At 45.7% G+C, this 19262-nt stretch overlaps 2 protein-coding genes across 8 annotated transcripts in view; one reads left to right on the top strand and one right to left on the bottom strand.

Moving 5' to 3' along the window:
• SZT2 (SZT2 subunit of KICSTOR complex) overlaps nt 1-9755 on the bottom strand; it is a 51127-nt gene extending 41372 nt beyond the window's left edge. For 4 of the 5 annotated variants that reach the window (XM_036847495.1, XM_036847521.1, XM_036847514.1 and 1 more), the window contains exon 1: nt 9653-9755. In XM_036847495.1, the coding sequence (XP_036703390.1) occupies nt 9653-9679 (27 nt within the window). In that variant the 5' untranslated portion in view covers nt 9680-9755. The remainder of the gene's footprint in view (nt 1-9652) is intronic. The other variant, XM_036847531.1, reaches the window with a different exon arrangement.
• Nucleotides 9756-9818: 63 nt separating this feature from the next.
• On the top strand, nt 9819-16401 carry MED8 (mediator complex subunit 8). Of its 3 annotated transcripts, none has more exons than XM_036847618.1 (7): nt 9819-9862; nt 11245-11363; nt 12387-12531; nt 13221-13361; nt 13554-13635; nt 14000-14248; nt 15088-16400. In XM_036847618.1, the coding sequence occupies exons 1-7, from the start codon at nt 9857-9859 to the stop codon at nt 15150-15152; spliced, it is 807 nt and encodes a 268-aa protein (XP_036703513.1). In that variant the 5' UTR covers nt 9819-9856; the 3' UTR covers nt 15153-16400. The 3 variants fall into 3 exon arrangements, with proteins under 3 accessions (XP_036703513.1, XP_036703505.1, XP_036703523.1); XM_036847610.1 differs by lacking the exon at nt 9819-9862 and adding an exon at nt 9869-10254; XM_036847628.1 differs by lacking the exons at nt 9819-9862; nt 11245-11363 and adding an exon at nt 9870-10254 and having other exon boundaries at nt 15088-16401.
• Nucleotides 16402-19262: the final 2861 nt, after the last annotated feature.

The following is a 19262-nucleotide window of genomic DNA, read 5'->3' as shown; positions in this document are numbered from 1 at the left end:
GAGGGTGGGGATTGTGTCTTGCTCTATTTTTGTGTCCCTGTGCTTAGCAAATTGCTTAAAACAGAGCAGACAATAATGCCTGGCACTTCCCCCTAATAAGCCTTGACAACAGCAGGCACTAAAGGATCTTCACTGGGTGAATGGCAAGCCTACTAAAGACCTCAAAGCCCAACTTCTGAGAGTCACAGTCTCCCACCCCCACCCTTCTCAGCTGTCAACGCTCTAGTTCCTTCCTTCCACTGCCTCATAGGCAGTCGGTTCAACTGTGTCCTAACAAGTGTCAGGTCCTTTGCCCGTGTCCTCACCTGTCACTACACAAGCCCAGCTAAATCTTGACTCAGGATGAATTTGACTTTCTTCCTTATCCACACAAATACCACACCAGCTGTACTTTGACAGAAAGAAACTTGTCACCTTGCCAGTGGTGCCACTTCTAGTGGCCTTTGCCAATCCTTTTATTTCTCCCTGGTCAGTTACCTTTCCTTATTCCCCTCAGGTTTTCCAATCTCTCAACCCCCGCCGTCCTGGCAGATAAATTTGCCTACTGTTTCGCAGAGAAAATAAGGGTCAACTGGTCTGAATTCCCCCAATGTTTCTCTAACATTCCTTTACCCCCTTACTCTTGCCTCAGATGAAAAGATTACTCTCCTCCTGTTTAGACAAACTGCAAATTTCTCCTCCGGTGTTCCTAGTGAGGAGGAAATGACAGGCTGTGAGGAAGTGAGCAGAAGTCAGTGACTCCCTGTTGAGAAACGGGATGTTGAAAGGAAGTGAAGTTTTTTTTTTCAATAATGGGGAAATATGCATGGAGAAGAGATGGAAAAAGTCCTGGAAAAGCAATAATGAAGGGTGCCTGATGTCGGAGAAGAGTGTGGAGAGCAGAGATGCAATGACTAAAGATGAAGGAAGACTTTCTTCTTCAGAAGGCAAGCATAAAGAGGTACAGAAACAGATATTAGGAAATGGCATGGATGAGAGGAGAAGGAAGAAGATGGAAGGAACTCATATTTATTGAGCACCTAAAATACATTCAATAGTACACTGTAAAAGTTAAGTACAAGAATTTCAGATTCAAACAGCCTGGGTTTGAATCCCAATTCAGCCTCTTATTAGCTGTGAGACTGTGGAAAAGGCACTCAAACTATTTAAGCCTCAGTGTCCTCATTTGTAAAATGGAGATAAATCCTAATACCAATCTAATTGTGCTGTTCTGCAGATGAAGGGAAACCGTGCATATGAAGCACTCAGCACAGTGCATGGCACTTATAAGAATATAATAGAAGTTAATTATTACAGGTTATTACCAGGCCCAATACTAGGCTCTTTACCTAAGTAACTGCATTCAGTCTTCACACAAAACATTTAATAGAAGAAAGCTGAGGTCCAAAAAAGTTAAGTGACTTAGCAGAATTCGTAGGCATAGGGTCAGAAGTCAAACCCAGGCTTGATGAGCTGCAAAACCCATCTACTGAGTGTGACAACTGGATCAAACTGGGGACTTAAGAGCAGAAAAGATTTAAAGTGGTTACAAGAAGGAACACAATGGGGGTTTATAAATAGAAAGGATGCTTTGACATAATCAGAAAGACAATTTAAACATCAATATGATGTGATTTAGTATTATTTTGTGTTTTGTCTCTACACCACCTAAAATCACATTTTGGGAAATACTACTCTCTGTTGTACTGTTTCCCTGCACTGGCCTGAGGCAGGCCCTGGCTAGGATTTTGGATTTTATCCAAGAGTTAGGTCAAGCTACCAAACTCTTTTTTCAGCAGGGCAGTACTATTATATCTGCATTCAAAAAAATTCCATCTGGCTACCACATGATTTAGAAAGATCCCCTAACAACCAGGGGAGATGACAATGGCCTAGACCAGAGCTACTCAAAGTAGCCATTCTGTGAACTGTTTGAGACTGTTCCTGAAGAGACAAGTAGTTGTGCTAGAATGTAAAACCAGCACTGCCTTTCACTGAGAGAGTCTTGGAAAAGTCAGTTGAACTAACCTTCAAGACAAGTGAGCAAGTGAAGTGAGCTCAATTGTACTTTAAGGAATCTTTAGAATAAGATGGACAAGAACCGGTGATTAACTGAAGTAGGGAGGAAAGTAACCAAAAAAAAAACAAAAAAAACAAGGTGTCAAGGATGACTAAGGCAACATCAGAAACCAGTAAGTTGCAGGATGATTTCTGTTAGCTAGAGAAATCAGATATAGTTATTTCCCATCATTTCTAACCATCATCCCCCTCAAAAGGTCCCATCAAACTGAACGCTCTTATTGCCAAACTCCTAAAAAGACAAAAGGGGTCTACTGGCAAAGAAGGAAACTGCAGCAATTACCTGCCCTCTCTTTCTCTGATCCTTGGTCTCAGGAGGAGATACTCCCATAAATAAATAAATAGAAAAGACAGTCTTCTCCCTGATTAACATTTCGAAAATTCTGCCAGATTGCCTAATTTCTTTCCCACAGTGTTAGTCTATTAACTTGGGTATACTTACATATTGTACTGTAAAACATTTAACATTAACTTTTCATTGGTATTTTGTCAACACCCTTATAAGAAATTCAAGGCCTGATGGCTTCCATATGTATGATTAGAGCACCAATAAACACCATAAAATATATTCATTTGTATTGGGCTTTGGCTTTCTCAGAGAAGGAGCAACGGCGCTCAATGCCAATAGGCAACCTCTCCCTCAGGATTGGCTGAACTGATGTGGGTATGATATTAGTGATCTCTCTCGTCTACAAGTTGACTATGCTGGATCCTTGCCAAGGTTCTTATCTAAAAAAGGAAGGGCTGGGCTCAGTATTATCAGAATAGGAAGGATATCCCAGTTCAGCAGCCCTTTCTGTTTATCACTCTATCCCCAGAGCCTGGCGCATTGCCTGGCAATAGGATGCTCAATAAAATTTTGCTGAATAAGTGAATTCACTATATATTCTAAGCTAAGCAAAGCAAACGCGGCATTTAAAATGAATCACAGGCAGTACAACTCTTCTTAAGGTGAGGTAATCTTAACACTCTTCTCCACATTTTTCCTTTTGTTCTTCTTTGGTGCTTAGTAAAGACTTTTTTTCAAGTGCCAGCCTGTTTCAGTTATGCAAGGAAATATCCAGGAAAGGAGTTTTGACCCATATTGAGCCAGGGTTAAAGGAGGGAGCACCGTAAGGACAGCTGGGGACACTTGGTCACTTCATCTTCTAGGACTAAAATCTTGGCCACTCTGGGTTTAATAAATGAACTTTTCCATGATTCCCTACACTGTTTGTTATCTCTGCTAGGCATTCACAAAGCAGTCTGGACTTCTTAATCGCATCCACCACAGTTTATAATGAAGAATTTGTGTATTTTTTAATGTTGGTTTCCCCTACAAGTGTAGAAGCTCCAGGGAGGTAGGGGCTGTCTATATTGTTCTTTGCTGTATCTCTAGCAACTAGCGCAGTGCCAAGACACACTAAGGGTCTGAGTATTTGTTGAATGAATGTATGAATGAGGGAAATTGCTCTCGCAAGCTATATTTATTCTCTTCTCTATTTCAAGCTATGTTCTTAGTACCTTACCAGAGATTCCTAATTTTTCATTTTTATCAACATCTGGCTTTTGTTGTTCAAGAGTTCTCATCCTTCCTCATCTGCTTTATGGAAAAACTAACCCAGTCTGTTGTTTGGACTTTTCCTTTGCCTCCATGAAAGTTGTTTTTACCAAGTTTTTTTTCACTAGTATGTTCTTTACTGGTATTATCTTCTTTTCTACAATTCTGGAATCGGGGGAAGGGGAGTTGTAGTGTAAACTCTAATAGATTTGTTTTAGACAGAATTACAGTATTATGGAAAGAAAATGTGATATGATAGCTGAGACTCTGGGCTTGAATTTTAGTTTCCTCCTCTATAAAACACCACCACCTACCCCAGTGATGGGTGAAAGCACATTGTAAAGTTAAAAGTGCCACATAAATGCACACAGTAGCAGTAACAAGGTGCTGCTTCTTTGAGTCTGGAGGAAGTCCTGCACAGCCATTCCCTTCAGCTTTTTTGGCTCACCCCCACTTAGTTGGCAGAGTTGGAAATTTCTTCACACTGAGCCATAATCTGTCTTGTTGATATTACCTTGACCTGCTCTTGAAATCTGTTCTCTTGAACATATCTAACTCACTTTGGGTTTTACCTCCTGGGGCCACACAGGGAAAAATCTGACCCTCTGCCAAAGGAGAAGCTATCAAACATCTGATGATGGTTCTGAGTCTTTGATTCTCCATAATAAACATCTCCAGGTTCCTTACATGTATCTCAAACGGCATGGTTTCAAGTTCCCTCACTATTTTATATCTTAGATCACGTGCCTACAAATGAGCTCTGGATGGTCTACTTTTCAACTTAAAATGTGGGGGCCAGAAGAGAGCACAATACCCAGGTGAGGTCACAGATTCAGAATCTCCTAGATTCTATTTACTTCAGGCGAAGCTTTACCATGCTATTGACCCGAGAAACCTCTCTGACTTTCTCGCTTCTGCTGCAGCTTAGACACATCTCCCATTCTCTCCTCATGCAGCTGGCTTTTTTGGGACACACACAATTATTCAATTCGTCCTATTACATTGGATAAATCCAGCCTATTTTCTATTGTGAAGCTTGACTGCTGTTTTGTCTTCTAGTAGATCTCTTTCCAGCTTAATTTCCCTGCTAATTTGATCAGGATGCCATCAAGTCCTCATCCAAGTCCCAAGAGGACAAAGGCAAGGTGAGCATGCATTCATTTATCAGTCAACAAATTTACGGAGAGCCTGATACATGCTAGCACTGGGCTAGGTCCTAAGGATACAATGGAAAGCAAAAATTGGCATTCTCTGCCCTCACAAGATTTACCCTATAATGGAGGAAAAAACTAATCAAATAATCACTCTAAATACTATATTAATACAAACTAAGTGTGCCAAGGATAAGGATGTGGTTTTATGACAGCATGCAACAAAGTAACCTGACTCAGGCAAGAGTCTTAAGAGAAAGTGACCCTGAAGACTGAGCAGGGTTGGCCTAGTGAGGAGGGAAAGGGGAATACACCAGATGGAGGATATAAACAAGCACTGTCCTATTAGAAGATTTTCTTCACACTATTTGTTAGTAGGCTGCTTAATTCCACTGCTGTGCAGCTTCCATTTCTCCACCTCGTTTCGAAGGTTATTTTGAATGACAGACTGACTCTTCAAGGCCAAACTGAAGTCTAGTTCACCAATCAGTTCTTATAGAATCCACTGTCTTGAAACCAGGAACGTTTCCTAACTCGAGTTTTCTCGCAACATTCCCCCCATACATGACCCTTCCAAGTCAACAACTACATTTTCACAAACATCATCTCTTAGTTTTCTTCACATTCAAGAGGTGATTTAGGGCTTCCCTGGTGGCGCAGTGGTTGAGAATCTGCCTGCTAATGCAGGGCACACGGGTTCGAGCCCTGGTCTGGGAGGATCCCGCATGCCACGGAGCACCTAGCCCTGTGAGCCACAAATACTGAGCCTGCGCGTCTGGAGCCTGTGCTCCGCAACAAGAGAGGCCACGATAGTGAGAGGCCCGCGCAGCGCGATGAAGAGTGGCCCCCGCTTGCCGCAGCTGGGGGAAGCCCTCGCATAGAAATGAAGACCCAACACAGCCAAAAATAAATAAATAAATAAATAATAATTAAAGGTGCTAATAATTAAAAAAAAAAAAAAGCCAGACCCTTAGCTCTTTAAAAAAAAAAAAAGAGGTGATTTAACAGAACTAAAGACTCAAGAATTAATTAAAGCAGCTAGAATGGTATTTTTCCAAGTGTGATCCAAGGACCAGCAGCATCAGAACCACCTGAGGTGCTTGTTAAAATGCAGATTCCTGGGCGCCATCCGAGACCAACTGAATTAAGAGCTGAGAGACCTTGGGAAGCTATACGTAACAAGCTCCCCCAAGTGATTCTTCTGCTTTCCTGTTTGAGAATCCCTGAATTAGTTGTGTTCTCCCAGCACCCACACTTATATGGAGCTTTAATCCCTGATACTTAATCCTTCTGAGTCTGAAGTGCACTGGAGCAGTCTGGCAAAGAGAAAGCAGGGTTTTGAAGTCAGAGATCTGGATTTAAATCTGGCTCTACTACTTGCTATCTAGGTGAGCTTGGACAAGTTAGTTTCTCCAGGCCTCAGTTTCTTCATCTATAACATGTGGATAAGAATGTCTACTTCAGGGACTTCCTTGGTGGCGCAGTGGTTAGGAATCCGCCTGCCAATGCAGGGGACACGGGTTCAAGCCCTGGTCCGGGAAGATCCCACATGCCGCGGAGCAACTAAGCCCGTGCGCCACAACTACTGAGCCTGCGCTCTAGAGCCCGTGAACTACAACTACTGAGCCCAAGTGCCACAACTACTGAAGCCCATGCGCCTAGAGCCCATGCTCCACAACAAGAGAAGCCACCGCAATGAGAAGCCCGCGCACCGCAACGAAGAGTAGCTCCCACTCGCTGCAACTAGAGAAAAGCCCACGTGCAGCAACGAAGACCCAATGCAGCCAAAAATAAATAAATAAAATAAATAAATTTTAAAAAAAGAAAAGAATGTCTACTTCAGAAGGATGTTGTGGCAATTAATCAGGAGAGTCAGAACAATGATAGAGGAAGCCTATCATTCTTTGGAACATTTATTGAGGCCTATATACCATTTATAGCAAGATGAATAAAACATTATCAGGCACTGTGCTGCATACCATGTATACCAGGATGAAGCAAACATTGTCCATCTCGTTAATTTGTTGTTTGTTCATTGCCCCTCTCCCTTGGTGGTTAAGGTATAAATTATTCCTGGAGACTTTTCCAACCCCTGTGCTGTTTTCTGTTAACAGAATCCCACAAAATAATGTAGTCTCCACATGCCTTTGAACCACTCACTATACTTATGCCAAAGTCCTGAACCTCTAGCACGGCTTCAACCTGAATCTTCTTCACCAGCCTTCCCTCTCACCCACCTCCACCTGAGTTCGAGCGCCTTGGATCAAACGCTGGTTCTGCTGCTTATTAGTATAAGGCCTTGGTGAAGTTACTTAAACTCTCTGTGCCTTAATTTCCCCATCTGAGAAACAGGGATAGTAAGAGTGCTTTTTTTTTTTTGATGTGGACCATCTTTAAAGTCTTTATTGAATTTGTTATAATATTACTTCTGTTTTATGTTTTGGTTTTTTGGCCGCGAGGCATGTGGGATCTTAGCTCCCCGACCAGGGATCGAACCCGCACCCGCACCCCCTACACTGGAAGGCTTAGTCTTAACCACTGGACTGCCAGGGAAGTCCCAACAGTGTCTATTTCACAGGGGTTTTCCCAGTATTAGATGATACTCAGTAAGCACTCGTGTTAGCTATTCTCATTGCCACTGCGCCCACACTGGCAGCTGCTTCGTCTTAGTTCTCTGAAGGTTCTCAGTTCCTCCTCACCTCAGCATTTTCACTGTTCCCTCTGCCTGTAATGCGCTCTGCCTCTTCTCACAGCCACCTTCCACTCCTTCTTCAGGCTTAAATGTCATTCCTCTGAGGCTTTCTGATCCACCCCCTCCACTGAACAATTAGGTTAAGAACCCCTGTTAAACACTCATTCATTCCGTACTTTTCCTTTGAAGTGCTTATTATCATAATTCAACATGTGCACTCCATTAGAACAGGGAATGTGTCTTACACTGCTCCGTATCCACCCTGATAATTAGCACAGTTCTGAGTCCATAGCAGCAGCATAAAATAATTTAAGTATCTGAGGAATGAATGACTTCTTAAATCTGACTATGCCCAATATTTCTCTCTTGGAATTGTAATAACCTCTAACAATCAGTCACTTTTCTGCTCAGGGGCAGAACTCTTTACTCCCTTTACCTTCTGAGATAAAATTTTCAGAAATGTAAATCAAGAATTCAACAAATGAACTTTTGGCTGAGTGAGACTTCCAGGAGCGTATGTCTTGACTCCAAGTTCCTTTAGATTTGCACTGCTCAATATGGTAGCCATTACCATACGGGGCTACTGAGCACTTGAGATGTTGCTAGTCCAAAGTGAGATATGCTGTAAAATACACTCTGGATTTTAAAGACTTGGTACAATAAAAGAATGTTAAATATCTCATAATTTTTAATATTTATTACATATTGAAATGATAATGTTTTGGAAATATGGGGTTAAAGAAAAATATATTATTAAAGTTAATTTTACCTTTTTTTTTTTATCTTTTTAAATGTGGCTACTAGAAAACTGACATATATGCCTTGCATTGGATGCAGTGCTGTTTTAGACTACCTGCCTAAAAGGTATGTTGTATTTCACCACAACATCCCTCCATTTCTTCTCATTTTAACCCATAACAAAACATACTCCAAATTCCTTCATCGGTTTTTCTCAATGATATTTCTGATGCGTAGGCTACTCCATCACCCCTGTCGACACATCTGATCCTTTTTAATAGGGTAGTTTCCTACAACCATATTTAATCTTGGGTCTTGTGACATCGAATTGGAGATTCACCATCCTGTGGCTACTTTATTATTTATACTGTAAACATTATGACTAAGAACACAAGATCTACAGCAGACCACCAGTTTTGGAGTCCTGGCTCTGGTACTTACTAGCTGTGCAACTTTATTACTCTTAATATCTATCTCTGTGCCTCAGTTTCCTCAACTGAAAAATGGGGATGATAGTATTGTCTACTGAGTAGGGTTCAGAGTATTAACTGATGTTGGTAAAGTGCTGAGATGGTCCCTGACACACAGTAAGCATTCAATAAGTAATGACAACCATCTGCATCATTATACACATCTCTCACCCTTCCCATCTACTCATATATTCTCTTGTAACACCGGGCCCCTCTCCTAGTGACGTTGTTCTTTCCAAATCCGAGATTTTACACTCAGATCTTCTAACTCCAAAACTCTGCTACACCCCAGCTGAGAGTAGCACTTGGGTAAGGTACTTCTATCGATTCTCAGTTTCTTACCTGTAAATGACAGTCGGTATTGCCACCTTCCTTTGCACAAGTTTGAATGACACAATGTATATAAAGTTCCTTGCATGGTCCTTAGCACCTTACGGATACTTTATTTGCATTTTCTGATTTAAAGCATGTGACCCTAACAATACACCAATGATAAGTACTTTATGAAGAAGGAAACAGGCCGGGAAGTCAAGACTTGCCCGAAGTTGCACAGATAATTACACGGCAGCGCCAATACCGGAACGAGGTTTCTCTCTGAGTCAAATGTTTTATCATGAAACCAAAGTTGCTCTCCAAAAGCATGAGCGATAGAACTAAATTCATGCTGTTTATGCCATTCCAATATTTGAAGAAATGCAGCAACTGGCAAAGCTGCCCACTGAAACTGCAACGGAAAATCAAAATACAGGTTTTCTTAATACCATTACGAGGTCAAAGAACCCGAGAGCCCTAGAGTTGGCGTCGTGGATGAAATTTCGGCAAACAAAATAGCGACAAGTTCCTTCTCTAGCCCCCCCAGGAAAGTGCCGGTGAGGAGATACGATTGTCTGGGCTTCGGGCTGGCCCGGCGGCCCCGGACCCGGAGGAGGCCACGGCCGCGCCCGGCCGCCGGGCCTTCCCCCTCGGATCTCGGGACCCAGCGCTGCGCCCGCCCGCCCCTCACCTCCGGCTCCGGGCGCTCCGAGGCCATCACACAGCCCTCCCGCGCCGGCCCGGGCCAGAGAAGCTGCTCCGCTCGTGACCCCTGACCCGGCGGCCTGGCGACAGGCGGGACAGGAAGTGAGGGGGAGGGCCGAGTCCTGAGCTTTCTGATTGGCTGACTTGGGAAACGGAAGAGGAAGTCTTTGACACCGCCCCTGTTGCCGCAATGCAGGTGAGGGCCAGGTTGGCGCTAGTGACCGCTAGCTAGCTTCGGGTATCGGGACCGAGAGTGGGCTGGCGGAGGAGGGAGTGAGGAGTTGGGGCTGAGAAGAGAGGGTAGAGCCCTCGACCGTCGATTAAGGGGACGCGCGATGGGGCAGAGGCCCACTGGCGAGGGAGCGGCGCAGATGAGAGATAGGGGTGGAGCTCGGCTGACGGGAGACAGACTGCGGTTAAGTCGGGAGGGAGAAGGCAGCACTGACTTGCTAGGGTGTGGGAAAGGATCAGGTTGTAATTTGGGAAGGTTGAGGTGCAGTCCAAGGAAAACGGCTCAAGAAAGTGGTGGATCGGCTCAGGCCCCGGCCTAGGCTGTTGGATGGCCGCTGTTGGATGCCGACAGAACAGGTAATCTGTAATTGGAGAGAAGCCCGAGGGTGGAAGGAATTGTGGGACCGCGGTGGCCAAAAGCCAGACTAATATAATCTGAGGCCGTGGGTGGAACCCAGGATCAAGGCTCCTGTCCTAAACGTTGGCGATTTGGTCAGACAGTTTTGCTTCATTCTTCCTAGTCTGTGCCCGATAGTAATTAAGGATGAAATGAAATTAAACTGGAGGCCATAGATGGAAAGGAAATGCTTTGGAGACCCCCCTCCCCCAGCATTTAAAATAGTTTGTGTAGTGCTTAGGGGCATGTGCATTTTGTTTGTTTGTTTGTTTTGTTTTTCATTTGTCACTTAGTTTCTTGCAGCTGGTAGCCTCTCCGTAAGTTTTTATAGGTTGACTAAGCTTGTGAAAGGGGCACAGGAATATTGGCACAGAGAAAAAATGAGTGCAGATTAATTTAGCAAGGAGGAGGTTGAAGCAGCAAAGACTGAGGGCAAATGAAGGTGGGGGGTGGCAGCGGTGGTGGCGGCGGCAGTGGCAGGTATTCAGAGGAGCCTTCATGTGTAGGTAGATTTTCCAGAGATTGTATCATGGGCAAGAACGGCTAGACTCACCGGCAGGTTTTAGGACAGAGGAAGTCAGAGTATGTATGCTGCAGAGGTGCCCAAAAGATAATAAACCCCAGGCATTAGGTCTGGTGAAAATTGCTCAGTGGGAGAGAATAGAGTGTACCTAATACAGAGAAAAACCAGGCCTGGATTAGGAGCAATGAGAGAAAGGAATCAGTAGGTAGGAGGAATTGAGGTCAGATGAATGGGTTTAAAGGTCTAAGGGTTGACGCTGTCTGTAACCCTAATACCAAAGAAAGTAAACAACCTGGCTCTCCCTATGCCAATGAGATCCTGTGTCACTGGACTGGTGTCGCACACTGTCATCCTGGCTTTTCAGCCTTCCTCTGTATGTGTCATCCTCACACTCATCTGAGTAACCAACCTATTCCTATTGGTGCAGAGGGAGGAGAAGCAGCTTGAGGCATCATTAGATGCACTGCTGAGTCAAGTGGCTGATCTGAAGAACTCACTGGGGAGTTTCATTTACAAGTTGGAGAATGAGTATGACCGGCTGACCTGGTAAGGGTTCCCAGGGCAAGTTGGGGAGGGCTCCATGGGTGGAGGGCCAGGCCACCTGCTGGATAGGACATCTCCAGTGACGTAAGCATTTATCAGTTTGCAAACATCTTTTGATTTAGAAAGAGTTGGGTTTCCCAACATTTAACTTTGAAGTTGGCTTTGGGCCCCCAGGGTAAGGAAGTAGAGAGATGCCCAGTTTCCCAGCCCAGGTTCTCACTAGCTTTTGATTCTCATCCTTTGACTTCTCTGGGAGGACGTCTTCCCGCAGTGGGTCCTCCCACTACAGTATTCATACTGGATCTCTTGCCACGGATGTTGCTGAGTCTTTTAGGCCCAGTCTACTCTGGAAGTGTGGATACTATTTTTAGGCCAGAAAGGAGACTTTTACCCAGTTTCTGAAGTTTTAGTGATAATAGTGTAGCCATGGTTCCTATTTTGCCATCGTCCTCACTCCCTTTCAAATATAGTAGTCCCCCCTAATCTATGGGGGATAAGTTCTAAGACCCTCTTTGGATGCCTGAAATTGTGATAGTACTGAAACCTACACTGTATATACTATGTTTTTTTTTTCTATACTAATGGGGTGGGTAGCGTATACAGCATGGATATGCTGGACAAAGGGGTGATTAACGTCCTGGGTGGGACAGAGCAGGATGAAGCAAGATTTCATCACGCTGCTCAGAACAGCGCCCAGTTTAAAACTTATGGATTGTTTTTTTCTGGAATTTGCCATTTAATATTTTTGGACTGTGGTTGACCACGGGTAGATGAAACCTCGGAAAGTGAAACTGCAGATAAGGGGGGCCTGCTGTAATGACCTGCCTTTCTTCTCCATCTGTATCAGAAACTGAAAGTGTGTCCCTCTTTCTTAACCCCATAATCCCTGTGAGCCAGGCTAGTTCCTGCCCAGGCCAGCCATAGGGCTATGAGTGTTTTGGGGGTGAGTCTGGGTATTCCTAGTCTGAAGGACCTCTTTGAGGCTCCTTTACCGGGAACATTCTGACACCTTCTTTCCACCACCAGGCCATCTGTCCTGGACAGCTTTGCCTTGCTCTCTGGACAGTTGAACACTCTGAACAAGGTCTTGAAGCATGAAAAGACACCACTGTTCCGTAACCAGGTCATCATCCCTCTGGTGTTGTCCCCAGACCGAGATGAAGATCTCATGGTAAGAGGAGGAGAGGGGTGCAACTTGGGAAATTAAGTTCTTAGATGAGGACTGAGGGCGCAGTGGTTGGTTGGCTATTCTAGAAGTTCTGAATGTGCAGTAGTGTGTGGCAGTAAGAAGCGAGGGCTGCATTTTGGAGCCCTTGCTTTTTGTCCTTCTGGAGTTGGGAGAGCCACTCCCAAACTGAATTAATCTGAGGCATTTGTCACCAAGACAAAGACCTTTTTCCTCCAGCACCTGTCTTGAGCAGAAAGTATGTTCTTTTGTGACTTTTTCTATTTCTTTTTTTTTTTGGTTTTGTTGTCATTGTTGTTTTTTGGCTGAGCTGCGCGGCATGTGGGATCTTAGTTCCCCGACCAGGGATCCAACCCGTGCTCCCTGCAGTGAAAGCATGGAGTCTTAACCATTGGACCACCAGGGAAGTCCCTGACTTTTTCTCTTTCAATCTTTGATTTAAATGTGGCAGAGAGAGGTTTATCCTTAGGTCTGGTAGAGATAGGGGAGTGAGAAGACAGAACTGAAGGATGGAGTGAGGGGGATAGTGTCTTAGGAAGTCAGATATTGTTAGTCTCAGGTTGTGTTTTCCCTGAAAATGCACTGTTTGCCTTTGGAAGGAACTATGTATATATCAGGCCAGATTGAATCTTCTTGGAGTGCACAGTAGGATCAATAAAATCTGTGTGTTACAGAGGCAGACTGAAGGACGGGTACCTGTTTTCAGCCATGAGGTGGTCCCTGACCATCTGAGAACCAAGCCTGACCCTGAGGTAGAAGAGCAAGAGAAGCAGCTGACAACGGACGCTGCCCGCATTGGTGCTGATGCAGCTCAGGTTGGACTGAGTCACTGCCCTGCTGCCCCCACCCCGAGTTTTATCATGAGAAGCTGGGCATTACCACCTCTGTATGGTAGGGATGCACAGCTGGTTACCCCTCAGTTGCCCCTGGAATAGCCCAAGGAAGAAACTTCCCCGTAATCATTTCTTGCTTGCCCTAATCTCTGCACAAATTTATGTGTGTTGCAGAAGCAGATCCAGAGCTTGAATAAAATGTGCTCAAACCTTCTGGAGAAAATCAGCAAAGAGGAACGAGAAGCGGAGAGTGGAGGTATGGAGGGATTGGTGGCAAAACGGAGGAGGAAAGAGGGATAAGATCAATCGGAAGGGTGGTGTTGGTAGTGGTGAAGTGAGGACGTAAGGATGTGCTGCTTAGGAAAAGGTATGCGTCCGTTCTGTTAGCCTTTTGTATTTCTGGCCAGCCCTGGAGCAGGTGGAGGAAATGGGCAAAGGGAGAAGGGAGTATTCTGAGATAGTCATGGGGGTCCTCTGGCTCTTCCTCTGGGCTGCCAGGGAGCCTAGATTCTGCTGAAGTCAGAACTCCAAGCCCTGGTACCCATACTGGTCTTCCTGCTGCTAGGTTCGGTCCAGGGCCAGAAGCATACCTCGGGGTCCCCACTTACCTTTTTCTTCAGGTCTCCGGCCGAACAAGCAGACCTTTAACCCAGCAGACACCAATGCGTTAGTGGCAGCTGTTGCCTTTGGGAAGGGGCTGTCTAATTGGAGACCTTCAGGCAGCAGTGGTCCTGGCCAGCCCGGCCAGCCAGGAGCTGGGACAATCCTCGCAGGAGCCTCAGGATTACAGCAGGTGCAGATGGCAGGAGCTCCAAGTCAGCAGCAGCCAATGCTCAGTGGGGTGCAGATGGCCCAAGCAGGTCAACCAGGTAAGGTGACAGGGATTGGCATGGTGGCAGACCTTGAGCCGGGAAGTGGGAATAAGCTGGGTTATCTGGGGCCCCAGCATCCCCAGAGCTGGAGATATTCTCCTTTTCTCCCTTGGACTGTGACCCGGAAAAAAACTTTTGGAGTAAAAGTCTCATTTGAGATTCTTAATAGGCACCAGACAATGAGGAAGAACTTTGACGAGCAGAAACTGCTCTCACCTCCCACCCCATCTCAGACCTCGGTCTCAACTACCCTTCTGTCCCCTTTAACTCTGGATATTAGGTGTGTTTTCACTGTCTTGTCTTAGGTAGAGAAATGAATGGTCAGACCTTCATTAGGACCATTGTGTAGGTGTGTTGGGAATGGACAAGCAGGCAAGTTTCCCGGTGCTGCGTGTATTCCTTTCTCTGTATCCTGTCTCTCCTGCTCGCTTTTAGTAATTATAAGAACAGCCTGGCAGAGTTCAGATGCAAGCAGCTAGAAGAGGTATTTTCTTCCAAGCTGTCTAGGCAAAGGGACAATTAAAATAAGAGAGGACATAGCACTCTTTTACCTGTGACATTAAATGGGGGTCTCACAGATTTAGTTCTCTTTTTCTAGGAGGGGATGAGCAGGAGCTGGGTGTGTTCCAACCCCTCCCACTATTCCTCCTCCTAGACACCTTCAGGGAGAGGGCTAGACGAGGAGCCATACCTCTGAGCCTTGCCGTCCAGGGTCAGATGCCACAGAGATTCTGAGATGATAGCGGAGGTGCAGAAGGGAACCTGAGAGACCACATTTCTGATTTACCATGAACGTCTTACTGTGCTTCAGGTGTCTTTCTTCATGTTCCTTTTAGGGAAAATGCCAAGTGGAATAAAAACCAACATCAAGTCGGCTTCCATGCATCCCTACCAGCGGTGAGTGTGGCCGACAACCTCCACTCTCAGGTGCTCTTTGCAGAGTTGGGCAGTGAAACTGCCGTTTGCCCAAAGCTGACCTAGATGGGTATAATAAAAAGAATACGGGCTTTCAGCCACAGACAGATCCCATCTCCACTGCCGACTAGCTGTGTGACCTTGGGCAAGTGACCGAATTTTTCTGAGCCGGTTTTCTTGTTTATAAATGGTGATAATACCTACCTCATAGGGTTGTTGTGAGGATTAAAATGGGAAAATGAATGTAAAACACTTGGCACAGTCTATGAAATAATGGGTATTCAATAAATGAGAGTTTCTACAGCCACTTCTCCCCACTGCCCCCTCTTCAGTCCTCGATCCAGAACTTATCCTGATCTGATACTGCTTCATGTCTGTGGTGAGCTGATGGACACAAGATCATGGACCACTCAGCTCTGTTTGAAAGCCTGTGCTTATTTCGTGCTGCCAGAAATGATGACAGCCTCTATGTCCTTAGAGGCTTACTGTCTCCGCAGGCCTTCCTGCCCAGATTCCATCCTGGCCATCTCTCCAAGCTGCAGGTGACGAGGCCTCTGGGCTGAGACAGACCGTCCACTTGTGGCTCTGGAGAAGCTCAGGCCTGCTCTACTCTCCATCCTCTGAGAAGCCAATTCAGCTCTTATCTGGGAAATAGTCACAAAGTACCCTATCGTTTACCCTACGCTTCACACACGAAGGAAGATGTTGAAGGCCCGGTATATGGGGGCTTCCTCAGGAAGTGGCTCTACCAGGCCGGACTATGTGAGAAAGGGTTTTTCTTAGCAAATGAAAAAGTCCCTTGTTCCCCAGACTCTTTTTTTCTTATTTTAGAGGGAGAGGGGAATTGCACCTCACACCATTTTTCATCATGGTTGAGTTATCCTCATAATATGCCTGGTTCCTGGGCTCCAGCCAGGATGGTTTTTCTCCAGTACACTGAGTCTATGGTTCCAATAAGGGCCAGATGGATGGCGGGAGGTGGCAGCCGCCAGTACTTTTGCCTGCTTTTATAAAGCTGAGAGCAGAGTGGGCTTGGGTCTCCAGCTTAAGCTGCCTTGCTTAGCTCTCTGTTGTGAGCTAGGGCAGGGGTTGAGTCAGCAGAAGTGGACCAAAGGGTTTCTCTGAAAAAAGTTATTTAAGTTGATGGCCACTGTGTCAGGGTTAATCTGACAGCAGATAAATTGAGACAGCTATGTAGGGATTGGAGACTACATGTCAGAGACTTTCAAGGTTGCTGCAAGGCAATTCTAATTTGTTTTCCAATAAAAAGTTTTCTTATCTTTGATTAGCTTTGATCTAAATGTCCTGAGAGGTAATAGGAGGCCCTGCTCATACCTTCCAGCTGCCTTTTTTCTGTTCTCTTCTGTCACACATTAGTACTTCGGCATTTGTTCGGTGCCAGGCAGAATTCTGCCAGGCTGTGGCAGCAAAGGGCTGGAAAAGTGGTTGCAGATGTCATGTCCATTCCTGTTCCATCAAGACAAGAAATGGTATTCACACAGCTCACTGATCATAGTACACAAGAGCATGGAAAGTCCTGCCATCAGCTCTGAGGCAATGTCAGACCTGTCCCCCACTTCAACAGTGCTCCCTTACTGGTCTTTCAGCCCACTCAGATGTTCCTTATCTTCTCTTCCCTTTGCACTGGAAATGTCAGAGCTAACTGTCATACTGGATAGAGTTCAAGGTGTGCTTCTCTAAAACCCCTGGAGCATCTTTTGGTGACTGCTGTCTTTTATTCTGCCAAAAGATTCCTTCCTATTGAAAGTTTCTTGAAAACTTTTTGGACCTATTGAAACCACCCCAAGTTTCTTTGTTGTCCCAGGCTAATATCGACGTCATTCCCAAAGTACCATCTGAAATGGCTTCCTTGTCCTCCCAGAGTGGAAATGTCCTCCTGCGCCAACAGGGACATATGCAGGACCCCACCTACATCTTGTGCCCTTAAACCAACAGTCATTACTCCGCAGGCATTCATGTCTTTATATTCACTCCGGGAGCACGTGCTCTCATTCCCAACCCCTCAACCCCAGATCTTCTGGAGTGCACAAATCTATGTAGCATTGCCAACTTTGGGGCCCATACAGCCCAGTAAATGCCTCAATGGAGAGTATCTCCCATCCCTAACACACTCATTCCCAAAGGAGGGAATACAGAGTTTCCTTTCAAGAAGAGGACATTGACCTGCTCCCTTGCTCAGATTCCAGATTTGCAAAAGATGGCCCTCTTGCTCCACTCTGGTACTGTTGCTCAGTTTCTGATGGCTCTGTTTGGCCTGGGGCCTGTGTTTTCTCCTACTCTTGGGGCCCCGGGAGAATGAGATTAGGCCATCGTCTCCCAGGTGTGTGTCTGGGATGGAGAAAGAAGCAGCAGCTGTGAAACTTCAATCTTCTGTAGCACAGAGGTCATCCTGCTGAAGGCGGACGCTTACTGCATCAGTGTTCGCATGACACCCATTGCTAGGACCACTCCCTCTCCAGCTCTGCCCTGAGGCTGGGACTCAGTCATTGTTGAACCTCCCTTTTGCTCATTGCCCCAGTCACCCTGTTCTCTTCCCCTCCTGGTGTCTATTGCTGCCCTACCTAGCTAGGTAACCTAACTTCACCTTGCATTTTCTTGGGAAACAGCCAAGGTGTAGATAGGTTCTAGCTAAGTGCTCCTTCTAACTCCATTATCAGTCCTGCCATTAGGACTGAGCTGCAGTGGGTGTAGCGCCCACCTCCTGTCCTGCTGTTGAAGGGAAGAAGCTGAGCTCTGCAGGAATGCCCCAGTGCAAGGCTGGTCCCTTTCCCACCCCCTTCTCACCTCCCCCAGGCAGCTGGGAACAACCTCTCCCTTTGTCTGAGCTTCTTGTACAGAATAATCCTCCTTATGGACAATGTATTCTCTGTGCCCTGTGGACACAGGAGCCGTGTGAGCTGATCCCAGCACCAGGCAGGACGGAGGCGGAATCCTTCCAAATGCCCACCCTAGGTCAACTCCTGATTACTGTTCAGAGAAACTACCAAGGGATGTACATTTTCTTCCATCTGTTCCAGATTTGGGGGGCTAGCCTATTGAAGTTTAGCAATGGGCCAGGAGTAGGGTTGGGGGCTGTGGTCCCTTTTCTGGTTCAGTCCGGAGGGTTCACTGTACCAACCTGTGGAGGCTCGATGTGGCTCTGGCCCGTCAGCTTTGAACACACAGGGGCTAACACTTGGAAGGGGTTTGCCACCCTGCAGATGGGGCTTTCTAACTGGAACAGAAGGTAAACTCCAATCCATCTGACAGGGCCATAGCATCCATTGCTTCAACATGTGTTTTGTCCCACAGGACAAACTTCCTCTCTTCTTCCCTTTAACTTATCTCTCTTTTGTTCTTGAGCTCCTGTGCGTCTCTGAGGCAGGTCCTGGATCTCTGTTGTCATCTCTTGATGAGTTCACATGTTCTCAAGATGTTGCCTACCATTTGGACATGGCAGCTTCCCCAAGTACATTATGGACAAGGCCCCTGACTTCCCTACACCTCAGTTTTCTCGCCTAGGTGCTCCCAGTGATCCTTCCTAGCTTTAAAGTCTCTGGCAATGATTCTCCAGCCTGTTTATCCCTGGCATTTTTCATATTCCTCATTGCATGACTATGTTATTATAGGCCAGGTTTTTCCTAGATCAGCCCGCCAATCCCTTGAACCCCTCCAAACTGTTCCTAAAGTTCCCTGTCACCTGCAGCTTAAAATACCCACATCCCTCTAGATCACTTCCCTAAAATTGTTTTCTAGCTTTCACTAGTTCTTTAGTGAAAATTCATCAAAGAGGTAGTAAGTTACCACAGAGATAAATGCATTGAATGCCAGAAGTCACCTTCCCACTCAGGTATCCCCCTCTCTCCCCGGGCAAGATATATGTACCAGAGAGACTCCCCCATAAAAGCAGTAAATTATACTTTTCCATGTCATGATAACCTTCCCTACTGAATCAAATCCAAGGAGCCCTAGGCTGCTCCCCTTCCCGCTTTCCCTCTGCCATTCCACTGCCTTCCCTGGCTCTCACTCGAATTTCCCTAGTTTATGGTCATTTTGATTCTTCATCTTCTCTGGCCCACACCCCAAATGTAGAGCA

Source organism: Balaenoptera musculus, chromosome 1 (genome assembly GCF_009873245.2).
Source record: "Balaenoptera musculus isolate JJ_BM4_2016_0621 chromosome 1, mBalMus1.pri.v3, whole genome shotgun sequence".
NCBI lineage: Eukaryota > Metazoa > Chordata > Mammalia > Artiodactyla > Balaenopteridae > Balaenoptera > Balaenoptera musculus.
This window is presented reverse-complemented; position numbering and strand designations above follow the sequence as displayed.